Here is a 16,015-nt window from a genome sequence, read left to right on the forward strand (position 1 = left end):
TCTAGTATTCTTAGCTGGAGAATCCCTTGGACAAAGGAGCTTGGTGGGCTACAGTCCATGGGGTTGCAAAGAGGTGGACACAACTGAGCAACGAACACATGAGCACAGCAAATCAAAAATAGTAACAGTTTAATGGCCAAATTTCTCTTGAATGTTGTGCTGCATAAAAACAGCTGCAATATGGGTTACAATATATTCTTCCTTGGAACCCCAGGACTGACATTATGCCAGTGAGAGGTTAAAAGACTGGCTTCTAATGGCTTCCAAGAATCCACCTGCCAATGTAGGGGACACAAGAGACAAAGGTTCAATCCCTGGGTCAGGAAGAATCCCTGGAGAAGAAAAGGCAACCGCTGCAATATTCTTGCCTGGAAAATTCCATGGAAAGAGGGGCCTAGTGGGCTAAAACCCATGGGGTGACAAAGAGTCAGACAAGACTGGGCACATACACGCACATACATGCAATGAACTAACTGTACCGCTGCAGGAGCTGCACTCTGCAGACCCCACCAGAGCACAAGTTCCCCAGGGTGGTATATTCCCACTGCTAAGCACAACATCCAGTCTATGGTATTTGCTCAACAGATGTGAACTGCATTCTAGGATGAACAGATAAATAATACTGAGGTTTGTATGAAGCACCATAGAGGAACTGAGTATGTTATCCAGCTGGAAGGGTCATTTTGTAGGGAATTTGGGGGTGAAGGGGTGAATTAGATAATCTCTTCTAGCAGCCGTGCAAATGTAGTTTTCCTCACATTGAATGACTTCTTTTGGGTCTCATGAATGTCACCATTCTTGAAACTTATTCAGAGTGTTTGAAAAAAAAAAAAGAAAAGTTTTCAATGGAGCATGATGAAAAACATGGAGGATCATTATATCAAAACTGTCCAAAGCCTCATTAAAACAATTAAATCAGGGAATTTCCTGGTGGTCCCGTGGTTAGGATTTAGTGCTTTCATAGCCATGCCCTGGGTTCAGTTCCTGGTCTGGGAACTCCCACATGCCATGCAGTGCAGCCATAAAATAAAATAAAAATAAAATAGATAAGGACATAAATGCTGACTATTCACTGGAAGGACTGATGCTGAAGCTGAAGCTCCAATACTCTGGCCACCTGATGTGAAGAACCAACTCATTGGAAAAGACCCTGATGCTGGGAAAGATTGAAGGCAGAAGAAGGGGACGACAGAGGATGAGATGGTTGGATGGCATCACCGACTCAATGGACATGAGTTTGAGCAAGCTCCAGGAGGTAGTAGTGAAAGACAGAGGAGCTTGGCATGCTGCAAAGAGTCGGACACAATTTATCAACTGAACAACAACAAAGATAAAATAAAATAATCAAACAACTGTGGCAATTCTGTTCAATCAAAGCACTTTGATAAACAATTATTAACAGCTTTTTTGCTCTGTCAAATTTCTAAACAATTAACTTGACATGTAAAGCCATGAATGCTACATACAAAGCATTCTTAATCAGATTTAAATGATTTGTTATTCACATCTATACTTTAGATATTAAAACATCACAAGGTCTGAAGGCAAACAGGGCCCAAATGTATCTTTTTAGTCATTTGGTAATGCTTAATGGAAAGGGAGGTAATCCTTAAAACACTATTGGAGAGCTATTAATAAAGACAGTTGAGATTCCAGGATATGTAAATCACCAGCCAGCAAAGAGAATTAGGCAAACCTTTTCATGGAACTTGACAGTCTTAATGTTGTCGAACACATTCAGTAAATGGGCTTGTATCGTATGCGGGTCTGATGCCTGACCCAGAATCTCCAGAAGAGCGGGGTCCGAGACGAAGAAGAACCGGGGAAAGCAAAGTCGTTTTTTCTCCAAGTATCTAAGTGGGGAGGAAAAGGTAAACTTCATAAACACATAAAACTAGGCTTTCTAGGAATACATTAATTTGGATGGAAACAGGGAAAAGACTTTGAGAGAAACTAATTTTCCCACGCAAAGTCTGCTTTGTTCTGTTTTCTTTTGTTACTAATTTTGCCAAGTGGGATTACATATTCTATTGGGAGACTGTATTTTTTCCAAAACTGATAGAATTTATTCATTTTTCACAAATATAATGCATATATTTGACTTCACCTGAAAATGTTTGTATTTTGTAGAGGACAGGAAAAATTACACACAGGGAGCTTTTTTTGGTTTTGTGTTTGTTTTGTTTGCAAGTGTCATGCTATGTCAGCTAAAGGCTGACAATTCCAATTCTCAGGATTGTATCTTTTTTTTTTTTTTTAATTTAGCTATGCTGGATCTTAGTTTCAGTACACAGGATCTTAGTTGCAGCATGTGGGGTCTAGTTCCCCAACCAGGGATCGAACCCAGGCCTCCTGCACTGGGAGCTCAGAGTCTTAACCACTGGACCACCAAGGAAGTCACAGGACTGTATCTTAAAAGAATCCAATGAATCAATCGCTGAGGCAGAAGCAAAATCCAGCTACATGGAAGGATGGGTTTGACTCTGTTCTCTGCCTCCAGGAGCTACCAAAACCCCGTGAATGTTTTTCATTCTATCATCACCCTATTTTGCTGCACTTTCATTTCTATATTTAACATATTTCTACTTCAGTGATTTTACCATGATTAACCAAAGAGTGAGAAAATTATTTATTACTCTTGGAATTCATCCAGCCTCCACATATATCACTGTGGGCGTGTCTGCATATATTGACAGGTATTAGGTTGGGCTCTTGTTTTTGTATAATCCTGACTGCTTGTGTATACTACACAGTTCATCTTGTTCTTCAGTTAGACAGGTCAGTCACTCAGTGGTGTCCGAATCTGCGACCCCATGGACCTCAGCAAACCAGGCTTCCCTGTCCTTCACCCACTTCCAGAGCTTTCTCAAACTCATGTCCAGCGAGTTGGTGAGGCCATCCAACCATTTCATCCTCTGCTGCCCCCTTCTCATTCTGCCTTTAATCTTTCCCAGCATCAAGATCTTTTCCAATGAGTCAGTTCTTTGCATCAGGTGGCCAGAGTATTGGCGCTTCGGCTTCAGCATCAGTCCTTCCAATGAATATTCAGGACTGATTTCCTTTAGGACTGACTGGTTGGATCTCCTTGCAGCCCAAGGGACTCTTGAGAGTCTTCTCCAACACCACAGTTCAAAAGCATCAATTCTTTGGTGCTCAGCTTTCTTCATGGTCCAACTCTCACATCCATACATGACTATTGGAAAAACCATAGCTTTGACTAGATGAATATTTGTCAGCAATGTCTCTGCTTTTTAAAATATTGTCTAGGTTGGTCATATCTTTTCTTCCAAGGAGAAAGCATCTTTTAATTCCACGGCTGCAGTCACCATCCATCTTCTCAGTTCTCTATCTTGTTCTTAGTTGAGTTTAATAAGATAATTTGCTTCTTCAGATGTTTATCCAAGAAAGATATCAGAAAAACAGACATATTCATTTTAAAAACAAGGACTGTATGAAAATATTTGCAAGATCTTGTCCCAGTGATGAAAGAAGCTGTTAATCTTATAATTTCAATATCAGAGAAATCAATTAATAGTAACTGATTGGAGAGTAAGTAAAGCTCCAAATGCTCAGTTTTATCTACGCCACAATGTTGGTCATGATTAAAGTCTAAGCAAAAGGAAACCAATTGGCTAATCCCGTCTAGTTTCTCTGGTCCCTTTCATCTCTAGGATGCTAAGAGCCTTCACAAACCCAGTGAACTTACCCCGTAAGGGATTTCTGGCAGATTTCCAACTGGTCCAGCAAGTGTGGTAACAGCTGCCCCATGGTCTCATCTCCAACACAGCACTGAACCACACTGGGCATCTCATGTGCCCGAGTCATGATCTTCACCCAAGATTTATCGATATTGGAAAAGCGCTTGGCTTCCTGTGAGAACAAGGTAACAAAGCACACTTGGACACATCTGTGACCCCAAGGGTAGAGTGTTTCACATACCTCCCTCTAAGGCTGGACTTCTGACTGGTCTGGATATCCGCATACACCTGAAATGTTAGATGTGCTCTATTTCAATTCTTCCTGGGCCTTTTGCACCATAGCATCCTTCATGTATGGATATGAGAGCTGGACCATAAAGAAAGCTGAGCACTGAAGAATTGATGCTTTTGATCTGTGGTATTGGAGAAGACTCTCAAGAGTCCCTTGGACTACAAGGAGATCCAACCGGCCAATCCTAAAGGAAATCAGTCCTGAATATTCATTGGAAGGACTGATGCTGAAGCTGAAGCTCCAATACTTGGGCCACCTGATGTGAAAAACTGACTCCTTGGAAAAGACTCAGATGCTGGGAAAGATTGAAGGCTGAAGAAGGGAATGACAGAGGATGAGATGGTTGTATGGCATCACCAACTCGATGAACATTATTTTGAGCAAGCTCCGGGAGTTGGTGATGGACAGGGAAGCCTGGCGTGCTGCAGCCCATGGGGTCGCAAAGAGTAGGACACATCTGAGCAACTGAACTGAACTGAACTGATTCCTTCTTAAATAATAATCTTCAGCTCAAACCTGGGACTGACATTATGTTAACTGAAAACAGGAAGTAGATATAAAAATAATAATATAATATAAGATAATCTGGGAGGAAAGAACCCTCCCAATTGTTTTCAATTATCTCCAAATTAAACGAATCTTATGCTTTTCAAGCTTTCTACACTGAGCATTGAATCATTTGTGTATTTAGAAAAATGGACATTTTAAAATTTTATAATTAAAATTAATTATAATATAACCTTAATATTTTGAAATATTGTTGAATAGACTTTTTTGGGGAAAATGGAAAATGCACAGTTTATTTTGAGAGAGTAGGAATACTTTTTATTTTCTTTCTTAAAATTTTCTGCATTTTACCAATGAGCACATATATCAAATATGAGACCAAGAAACTCCACGTAGCTCCTCCAACATTATATGTGAAAGTTTCCATTACTAAGTCCAATTTGAGACGCTTCTTCACCAATCAAGAAGAAAAACATGCCCAAATATAAGTGCAAAAATAAGTACTTAAAATTTTAATGAATGGATATATTTCATTGGTAGCACACACACACATAAATCTGCTAATAGATCTATCCTCTATAATTAAACTGAAAGCGAACCAAAGAGAAAGCTAAGGAAACCAAAATGAACACTCAACTTTATCATGCTTCTAAAACTCTTATTGTTAACATGTTATAATTTTGCAAACAATTTAAGGTAATTGGACAAGACTCCTTGAAATCTGGTAAAAAAGAAAAAATGTTAATCTCAAGATATACTCCATACGTACCTAGTGATATGATTACAATTTGTTGAGGAAAAACATGCTCAACATCTTGATAAGAGGCCCGTGTTGTTTGGGAGTTTTCCCTTGCAGATTCCCACCCCTCAATTTTGCACTACAGATATAATTGGGTATATTTTATAGTGTGAGTTATTTTAAGCTGTCAGTAATAGAACAAATTATCCTACCATTGTCAAGATAACAACTCTGTAATTCCACAGTGTTCCAATTTCCACCTTCAAATTATCTGAAGAAGTATATCAATTATGCAGGCATTCATTCTTTGATTTTTAACCCTCCATTTCCTATAAAACTTCATGATTTTAAGGCATTCTTACTCTTATTTCCATGCCCCTCTCTTCCACAATTTCTCTCTCTCTCTCTCTCTTAAGAATAGTTTGACAACAACAAAAAGATTGGAGAAGGGGCGGTTCAATAAAGGTAGAAATATTTTTGCATTTTTAAAGGGATAATGAGCTATTAGTTCTCAAAGTTAAAAACCTAATGAAATCACAGAGAAATTTCTAAGACCTTGGGAAGTTGCTTGGCAATGTCTCCTCCCACAAAGACGGCTTCTAGGTAGATCCACAAGTTTTGCACCATCATCCAGCTCTCAATTATGTCTGCTGAGTTGGAAAGGTGTTGTACCCACTGTTGAATCTGGGCTTTGAATGGCATATTGTACCTAAGATGAGAAACACATTAAGAATTTGGGGATTTGGGGTATTTCATGTTTGTTGTTTTCAAACTAAAGAGGTTTTTAAAAATCCTGATTTTCACATATTTCATTACAACTCTAATGTTTCTGCTTTTTAAATGATATTACCATATTTGTGTAGGATATAAGATTAATATAAGCAGAAATCTATTATATTTAAATTATTAATGACATTATTCACGATGCTCCTACTCTTATTTTTTCTGCACTTGATAAAATATTCTCAGAGAAATGTTAACATGTCTCACTGTGATTGTATGTTTTCCTTTTCCCTTATGTTTCTTCTGATTTTTGCTTTATGTATCTTTGTTTCTTTGTTGTTAGGTATCTAATGGTTTATTCTATCTTCTTAGTGAATTGTACCTTTTTTCATGAAAGATATTCATCTTTGTTTCATTCAAAAATAAATAAACTTAAAATAATTTTTAAAAATAAAGCTATGGTTTTCATATGAAAAATATTAAAAATAAATAAAACAATGCTATTGAATGCTTAATTCATCACTCCATGCTGGGCACTGTTAAACTGACTTTTCCCCCTTTTGATTCAGAGCATAGAGAGGTGCCCTGTAGTAGGAAATGGCAACCAACTCCAGTATTATTGCCTGGAGAATTCCATGGACAGAGGAGCCTGGTGGGCTACAATCCAAGGAGTCACAAAGAGTCAGACATGACTGAGCAACACACAAACACACACAGAGAGGTGGGAGACGTGCCATCTAAGAAGCAGATCAGATGTTAGAGTGGACTCCACTCATTCTAGTCTTTGTTGCTGCAGTCAAGGGGATAACTTTCTCTCTGCTGAACTTCTGTACCTTTTCCATGGGGTCTCTGGTTTTTCACACAATATGGAACCATTACAGAATCATTGGAAGGGACCAAACAACGAATTCAATTTTCAAGTATGATACTGTCTGGACTCTCTCTTTAGCCTGCCCTCTTCTGGGCCTCTTTCCAACTTCCCATCCACTCCTGTCTACATCACTCATGTCTGTGTGCACACATATATTTGAGGATTTCTTCATGTCCATGCATGACTGCCACTTCTCTGCTTCTTTCATAGTTAATCTATCTTCCCATTTTCCTCTTGAGGCAGAAATTGATGGTGGTCTTCCAAAGCCTTTGATCTTTTTCTCCTTCTTCTTTAAATATACAACCCCATTTCTACCTACACTCACAGGTGCCCAGTTAAAATACTGAATTTCCCAGCCTCCTTTGCACCAATGTACATCCGGGAGATTATGTTCCACATCAGTATTTCTCAACCCAAGCTGCATACTGTAATTATCTGATAAACATGAAAAACTACCAATGTCTGCCTAGATCCCACCCCCAGGAACTCTGATTAAATCAGTTTGGGATGCAACACGAGCACTGGGATTTTTTTTTTTTTTTTAAGCTCCTTAGAGGATAAGACCAGAGAAGGCAATGGCACCCCACTCCAGTACTCTTGCCTGGAAAATCCATGGACAGAGGAGCCTGGTAGGCTGCAGTCCATGGGGTCGCTAAGAGTCGGGAACGACTGAGCGACTTCACTTTCACTTTTCACTTTCATGCATTGGAGAAGGAAATGGCAACCCACTCCAGTGTTCTTGCCCGGAGAATCCCAGGAATGGGGAAGCCTGGTGGGCTGCCGTCTATGGGGTCGCACAGAGTCAGACACAACTGAAGCAATTTAGCAGCAGCAGCAGAGGATAAGACGATTGGATGACATCACCTACTCGATGGACATGAGCAACTCCGGGAGATGGTGAAGGACAGGGAAGCTTGGCGTGCTGCAGTCCATGGGGTCGCAAAGAGTCAGACACAACTGAGCGACTGAACAATAACAACAAAGCTATGGCTAGCGTGTAGCCAAATCTGGAAACTACTTTTCCAGATGAGAAGTGAGCAGCAGCACTGAATATAAAGAATAGATGGAGGAGAAGGGCTACACCTGGAAAACAGTGTGAGTCAGACAATGCCTGGGTCCCCAGTGACGTGGTAGAGGCCACACTCCCACCTGAGCCATTGACTTGGGACTCTTTGTACGTGAGAAAGATACAAACATCAGTCTTGTTCGAGCAATGTTGCATATGGCGCCTCTGTTATTTGCAGACAATCCTAATCCTAAATGATTGTACTTCCTTTCATTGCTTTTCCTCTTCTCTTTCCTCTCTATTTATTGGTCTCTCTAGTCCAACATTAAACGGACTTGAAGTCATCTCAACTATTAGTCATATTAGTGAATAAAATTTTCATTTCCATATTCTTATGTGCTAAACAGATTGCTTTAATATTCTACACATCTTTCTGGGGTTTTTATTCATGCTTTTCACAAGAATATAGGTCCAGAGCAACAAAGATATTTGTTCCACTCACTGTTCTATCCAGTGCACCCAGAAGACCACATGGCACGTGGTAGTGCTGATGGGTTAGTCGCTAAGTCGTATCCAACTCTTATGCAACCCCAGGGACTGTAGCCTGTGAGGTTCCTCTATCCATGGGATTTCCCAGGCAAGAATACTGGAGTGGGTTGCCATTTCATTCTTCAGGGAATCTTTCCCAACTCAGGGATCAAACTCAAGTCTCTTGCTTTGCATGTGGATCCTTTACCACTGAGCCATTAGGGAAGCCCATGGCACAGGAAAGGTGTTCCCCAAATTTCTGTTGAACACGTGTTCTTCACACAACTCTGTCTGTGGGTTCAGTGCCATCGGTAAGAAAAGGTTACCCATTCCTAATACTATGCTTACTTAAGGTATACGTGTATTTTTCTACTTCCATAGGGTATGTTATCTTCCATCTGTCCTTATTCTGGTTGGGTGTAAACAGTAACTGAATTCATTTTAAAAATTCACCAAATTCTAATCAATCAATTAGCCAAAAAGTCCGTTAAGGTTTGTCCATTAAGGTTTTTCCGTATTGGCCAACCCAGCAGTGCAGACTCAAGGTTACCAATAGTCTAAATCTCTAAGATCTAATTTTATACTCTCAATTACTTATTTCAAACACTTACACAATCACCCTATATTTGAGAAAATCCTGGTGAACAAAAAAAATTATTTCAAACAGAGCAAGAGGAAGCACTGAACCAAAGAAATCTATGAGTCTCTGGGTCACATGTCCAAAGTATGGTAGCATTCTCTACTGCTGTTGTCGAACAGAAATATTAGGTTGGTATCTGTCTGTGCTGTTTTACTTCTCTTTATGAATCACATTCATTCTCCATCTTAATCTGTCACCTCATTAAAGCATGTACACAACTAAAATTTTCTAGTTCATAGATGTTGATGAAAAGGTTTCTGAAGTAAAATAATTATTCTAAAATTCAGAATAATTTTCCCTCTGGAATCTAGAGCCTGTCGAGCTGTCAGCTGTGCAATGAGGCTTGTCAGCAGCAAAGCTGAAATACTCTGCAAAATCCAAGTGGCTAATTACATGCTGCGTTATTTTGCCCAATTGAGAGTCCCCAACACATCCCCCAAAGAGAGGATAATGAAATAAAAACAGTATTATCCATGCTGTGCCAAGGGCTAAAATTAAAACAAGTACTTTTGATGTTGAATAAATTAAACAGAGGGTACTGTTGTGTTTCTTAATTAATCTCCCTTGAAGTGTTTGGTATTATAGTTCTCAAATCTCAGGGGAAAGATTGTCCTACCTGTTGCTCAGGAGGGAACCCAGTAACATCAAGCTGTCTTCCATGTTGGCAATGATTTCTGACGTACTGTCTCCTCTCAGGAGGAGCTCTCCACGGGTTTTAAAGCTGCCAAATGTGAATGTTTTGTTGTCCCATTCGTTAATCACTTGCTTCAGCTTTTGTTCAATGTCCCTCTCTTTCACGGCACTGATACAGATGTCCTATTAAAAATGAAAGCTCTCATTTAATCACACCAAAGTCACACATCCTTCTTGAATAGTCAATTCAGCAAAGATCTTGTCTTCACTCCTTTTTTTATATGTATCTATAAATACTTATATATTTCCAGATCCAGACTATAGTATGTCCTCTCCCACATGATGTAGCAGTTCGGATGCCTGATTTTCACCCAAGCGGGCCAGGTTCGACTCCCAGTGTGGAAAGGAAGATCTCTGGGGGCTTCCAGGTGGTGCTAGTGGTTAAGAATGTGCTTACCAGTGCAGGAGACATAAGAGATGGGGGTTCAGTCCCTGGGTAGGAAAGATGCTCTGGAGGAGGAAATAGTATCCCTCTCCAGCATTCTTGCCAGGGAAATCCCAACGACAGAGGAGCCTGGTGGGCAACAGTCCATGAGGTTGCAAAGAGTCGGACACGACTGAGCGACTAAGCACAGCACATAACAGTGTCTACAGAGATATATAGATAAAGATTTACCCTAATTTGTAAAATTTTCCACCAAACTACTCCAGAATAAAGATGACAGAAATGATGTGCAGAAGAGAAGTACCATTCAGCCATGAGGAAAAAGGAAATCCTGCCATGTGTGACAGCATGGATGGACCTTGAGGGCATTGGGTTAAATGAGAGAGAAAAACTGAAATACTGTAGGGTAGTCCTTGTATGTGGACTCTTAAAAAAAAAAGAAAGAAGGAAAAAACCCTGAAAGAAAAGAAAGTGAAATGGTAGTTACCAGGGGCTGAAGGTATGGGAATGGTAAAGATGTTCTATCTATTTGCAAATAGTAGATAAAGAAGTCCTAGAGATCTAATCCACAGTTCAGTGATTACAGACAACAAAACCGTATTCTGAACATCAAATTTCCTAAAAGACTAGATCTAAATTGTTCCCACCAGTAGAAGAAATGATAATTGAGGTGTTAGCTAACACACTGAAGGTTATATTGCAAGATAAATGTATCAAATCATTATTCTTAAATTTACACAATGTCAAATGTCAATTATATCTCAATAAAAATTAGGATTAAAAAGAAATGCAATAACATTTTAATTTTACAGCTTTAATAAAAGACTCAAAATTTAACATGTCTCTCCTGAAACTACCACAACATTGTTAATCGACTAAATCTCAATACAAAATAAAAACTTTAAAGTTTGGGGAAAACAATTTAATGTGTCTCTGATTTAACTCTAAAGTCGAATCAATGCAGTACGAGATGAAGGAATCAACAGAAACCTGCCATCTTCCTAGTTCTTGGGTCACTTTCCCCATCTTCTCTGCAGCCTTGTCTTCTCCTGGACCGTTAGTCAAACTCCTCCTTGCCGACTGCCCGACTCACACTGCACTCCCTGTCGGGATGAGTTCTTCCATGACCATGCAGCCAGCAACCGTCTGTATCTCCAGGAAAATCCCACATCCATTTGCCTACTGGGCTCCTCTGCTTGGATGTATCATGGGAACCCAAAATGCAATCTGTGAATATCGAACTGATGCCCAAACCAAGCTCACGGTCTTTGCACCTTATCATTCCACCTGATTCCCTTTCAGTTTTCCCCGTCTCAGTCATAAGCACCATCATTCACCTAGATCTCTCAGCAAGAAATCTAGGAACAAGACAAGGGTGCCCACTTTCACCATTACTATTCAACATAGTTTTGGAAGTTTTGGCCACAGCAATCAGAGCAGAAAAAGAAATAAAAGGAATCCAAATTGGAAAAGAAAAAGTAAAACTCTCACTATTTGCAGATGACATGATCCTCTACATAGAAAACCCTAAAGATTCCACCAGAAAATTACTAGAAATAATCAATGACTATAGTAAAGTTGCAGGATATAAAATCAACACACAGAAATCCCTTGCATTCCTATACACTAATAATGAGAAAACAGAGAGAGAAATTAAGGAAACAATTCCATTCACCATTGCAATGGAAAGAATAAAATACTTAGGAATATGTCTACCTAAAGAAACTAAAGACCTATATATAGAAAACTATAAAACACTGGTGAAAGAAATCAAAGAGGACACTAATAGATGGAGAAATATACCATGTTCATGGATTGGAAGAATCAATATAGTGAAAATGAGTATACTACCCAAAGCAATTTATAGATTCAACGCAATCCCTATCAAGCTATCAACAGTATTCTTCACAGAGCTAGAACAAATAATTTCACAATTTGTATGGAAAAACAAAAAACCTCAAATAGCCAAAGCGATCTTGAGAAAGAAGAATGGAACTGGAGGAATCAACCTACCTGACTTCAGGCTCTACTACAAAGCCACAGTTATCAAGACAGTATGGTACTGGCACAAAGACAGAAATATAGATCAATGGAACAAAATAGAAAGCCCAGAGATAAATCCATGCACGTATGGACACCTTATCTTTGACAAAGGAGGCAAGAATATACAATGGATTAAAGACAATCTCTTTAACAAGTGGTGCTGGGAAATCTGGTCAACCACTTGTAAAAGAATGAAACTAGACCACTTTCTAACACCATACACAAAAATAAACTCAAAATGGATTAAAGATCTCAACGTAAGACCAGAAACTATAAAACTCCTAGAGGAGAACATAGGCAAAACACTCTCTGACATACATCACAGCAGGATCCTCTATGACCCACCTCCCAGAATATTGGAAATAAAAGCAAAAATAAACAAATGGGACCTAATTAACCTTAAAAGCTTCTGCACATCAAAGGAAACTATTAGCAAGGTGAAAAGACAGCCTTCAGAATGGGAGAAAATAATTGCAAATGAAGCAACTGACAAACAACTAATCTCAAAAATATACAAGCAACTCCTACAGCTCAACTCCAGAAAAATAAATGATCCAATCAAAAAATGGGCCAAAGAACTAAATAGACATTTCTCCAAAGAAGACATACAGATGGCTAACAAACACATGAAAAGATGCTCAACATCACTCATTATCAGAGAAATGCAAATCAAAACCACTATGAGGTACCATTTCACACCAGTCAGAATGGCTGCGATCCAAAAGTCTACAAATAATAAATGCTGGAGAGGGTGTGGAGAAAAGGGAACCCTCTTACACTGTTGGTGGGAATGCAAACTAGTACAGCCACTATGGAGAACAGTGTGGAGATTCCTTAAAAAACTGGAAATAGAACTGCCTTATGATCCAGCAATCCCACTGCTGGGCATACACACTGAGGAAACCAGAAGGGAAAGAGACACGTGTACCCCAATGTTCATTGCAGCACTGTTTATAATAGCCAGGACATGGAAGCAACCTGCTGATGTCCATCAGCAGATGAATGGATAAGGAAGCTATGGTACATATACACAATGGAGTATTACTCAGCCATTAAAAAGAATACATTTGAATCAGTTCTAATGAGGTGAATGAAACTGGAGCCTATTATACAGAGTGAAGTAAGCCAGAAGGAAAAACATAAATACAGTATACTAACGCATATATATGGAATTTAGAAAGATGGTAACAATAACCTGTTGTACGAGATAGCAAAAGAGACGCTGATGTATAGAACAGTCTTATGGACTCTGTGGGAGAGGGATAGGGTGGGAAGATTTGGGAGAGTGACATTGAAACATGTAGAATATCATGTAAGAAACGAGTTGCCAGTCCAGGTTCGATGCGCGATACTGGATGCTTGGGGCTGGTGCACTGGGACGACCCAGAGGGATGGTATGGGGAGGGAGGAGGGAGGAGGGTTCAGGATGGGGAACACATGTATGCCTGTGGCGGATTCATTTTTATATTTGGCAAAACTAATACAATTATGTAAAGTTTAAAAATAAAATAAAATTTAAAAGAAAAAAAAAGAAATCTAGGGTTCATCCCTAGCCCCTCCTGTTTCCTTATCACGTTCCCTCCATCATCAAATTCTACCCAGTTTTATCTCCTAATGACCTCTTCAATCTTTTCTCCTCTACTCCAGCTTCTCTCCCTGCCCTCCCAGCTGATGCATTATCTCTTGCTTGGGATATTCATATAAGCTCCCAGTAAGTTTTCCTAGGATTGCCCCTTGACATCTTCCAATCCTTTCTCCTCACAGCTACCAGAGTGATCTTTACAAATTGCAAATTTAACCACACCATCCCCTAATCAAAATATATCTCCCAGAGGGCTCGCAATTGCTCCCAAGATTGAAATTAATGGCAAGTTCTAGCCCCTCTCCACCTCCCATCTTCAGCTGTCTCTCTGCCCCCACCTTCACACCTCAGCCACCCCAGCCTTTCAGTCCCCTATACCTACACCTCAGCCCCTTCACACCTGCTGTTCCACCTGCCCAACACTGCCTTCTCTGCACTTTCCAAGCCCCTCACCCCCTCACCACACAAGCACACCCCCTTCACCCAAAAGTCATGCCCATGAACCCCAGTCTTCTTGATTTTCATCACTCTCCCTCCACCACCATACAGGTCCACCCCATTATTACAGGCTCTCATAGAGCAGCACACTTCATCTACTGAAGCTTGTACCTGCACCTTCATTTGAACAATTATTTAACGATACAAATTTTTAATGGTCTATGAAGGCAGAAATGCATCCTTCTGTCCCCAGCACTTAACACAATGTATCACATAAACATTTCTTGAAGAAGTAAAAGCTGACTCACAGGAAAAGAGTTTTGATTGTCCTAGCCTGATTCCCTTCTCCAACAGTCCATAAGGTAGGAAAATTATCTAATAAATCCCCTGGGACCTTCCAGTCTCCCATGACATCGTATCCTCTATCATCATACCTCTATTTCCTCCTTGTATTTCAGAAGAGGTGCTTCCATGATATTTCTTAACTTGAAAGTTTCATTCCCCACATCCAGACTGTGCCCAGTGACAGCCGTTATCCTTTCCCAGTGCCGTTCCATCATGGCCTTACTGGCCATGTGCTCCAGCAGTGGGCAACACTCACTAAAGTCATCAATGGTCTTCTTCAGATCCAAAAAGGCCTGCCAGTCCTTCAAGGCTCGAGGCAGCTTCCAACACCTGCGAAGAAAAGCCAACATGAAAAGTCAGTTGAATATAAGCCTGGCATTTCTATCAAAAACGGTCACCCAGAACAGCCGCCATATTTTTAAATCTCATGACTCAGAGGATAACTGTAGGATTTACATTACAGAAAACCACTCCTCCCAATCAAGACTAATAGTTTCAATTCCTTCATAAAAATTAGGTAAGAGGCATTATTTTAAAGAAAGTGCTTCTCAGTTCAATGTAATTCTCCAGACACATATTGAGACCCTACAAAGTACAAAGCACAGCAGAATATACCAGCTTATCAACTGAAAATTACAACCAATAACGCTCCATTTTCTTTTGGCTCAATACTTAAAGGCTGTAGAAAAATCAAAGGGCTCTTGCTTTTATTCCAAATAAATCATCTAACATAAACTTCAAATGTTTGGTAAGTGTAATATAAATAGCAATCAGCTCTAAGCTGCAGAAAGGCCCCTGGAAAGATTCATCTGGGTTTAAAGGATGCACTTGTCTCACCAGGTACACACAGGGGTAATTAATAAATAGTATTTGACAAGGGTGATGTCAACAGACAACAGCAATGAAGCACAATGTGCTCTTGAAACATCTGGGTGAAAAGAGAACCTGACAAAGAAGAAAGCATTTGAGGTTCAATAGCTCTGGGCACGCTAAACATTAATTTCTCACCTGTTCTGGAACTCTAAAAGTTCACCGTTGATTTTTTCAATATTTACTTCTGACCACAGGATATCGTGATAGCTATTCACAGTGTCTATGACACTGTTGTACAGAGTGTATATTTTCTGAAGAAGATTTAGTTGCTTCTTGATTTCGAGAAGCTTAGGATACTGTGTGACCGGCAGACCAAAAAGCTCCTCTCCCCCAGTATAGGTGATGTATTTCCGATAGATATTATCAAATTGATTCTAATAAAGATACAAGTAAAAACTCATCAAAATGGTTTACATGTGAATAAACATGCAAATGAAAAAAACACTGACCAATAAGCAAGCATGCATGATCTCTGATTCCATGTAAATAAGAATACTGAAGGAGTACCGTTAATTACATGGGAACCAATTCTAATTATAACCATACCAAATCACAGTTTTTAAAAGGTAAGTAAGTATATACTGTATTCCACAATGAGCTTCTCTATATTAAGGGGGTGGGGAAGTATGTGTTTAAAACACATTGAGCTCTT

At 39.6% G+C, this 16,015-nt stretch overlaps 1 protein-coding gene across 1 annotated transcript in view; it reads right to left on the minus strand.

Moving 5' to 3' along the window:
• DNAH5 (dynein axonemal heavy chain 5) overlaps positions 1-16,015 on the minus strand; it is a 330,796-nt gene that overhangs the window by 184,192 nt on the left and 130,589 nt on the right. The window contains exons 27-32 of the mRNA XM_086361232.1: positions 15,499-15,737; positions 14,580-14,820; positions 9,621-9,820; positions 5,792-5,945; positions 3,707-3,870; positions 1,697-1,853 (exon numbers count right to left, since the gene is read on the minus strand). Of these exons, the coding sequence (XP_086217358.1) occupies positions 1,697-1,853; positions 3,707-3,870; positions 5,792-5,945; positions 9,621-9,820; positions 14,580-14,820; positions 15,499-15,737 (1,155 nt within the window). The remainder of the gene's footprint in view (positions 1-1,696; positions 1,854-3,706; positions 3,871-5,791; positions 5,946-9,620; positions 9,821-14,579; positions 14,821-15,498; positions 15,738-16,015) is intronic.

This window comes from Bos grunniens, chromosome 20 (genome assembly GCF_055505025.1).
Source record: "Bos grunniens cultivar Pamir isolate PY7600 chromosome 20, Bosgru_T2T1.0, whole genome shotgun sequence".
NCBI lineage: Eukaryota > Metazoa > Chordata > Mammalia > Artiodactyla > Bovidae > Bos > Bos grunniens.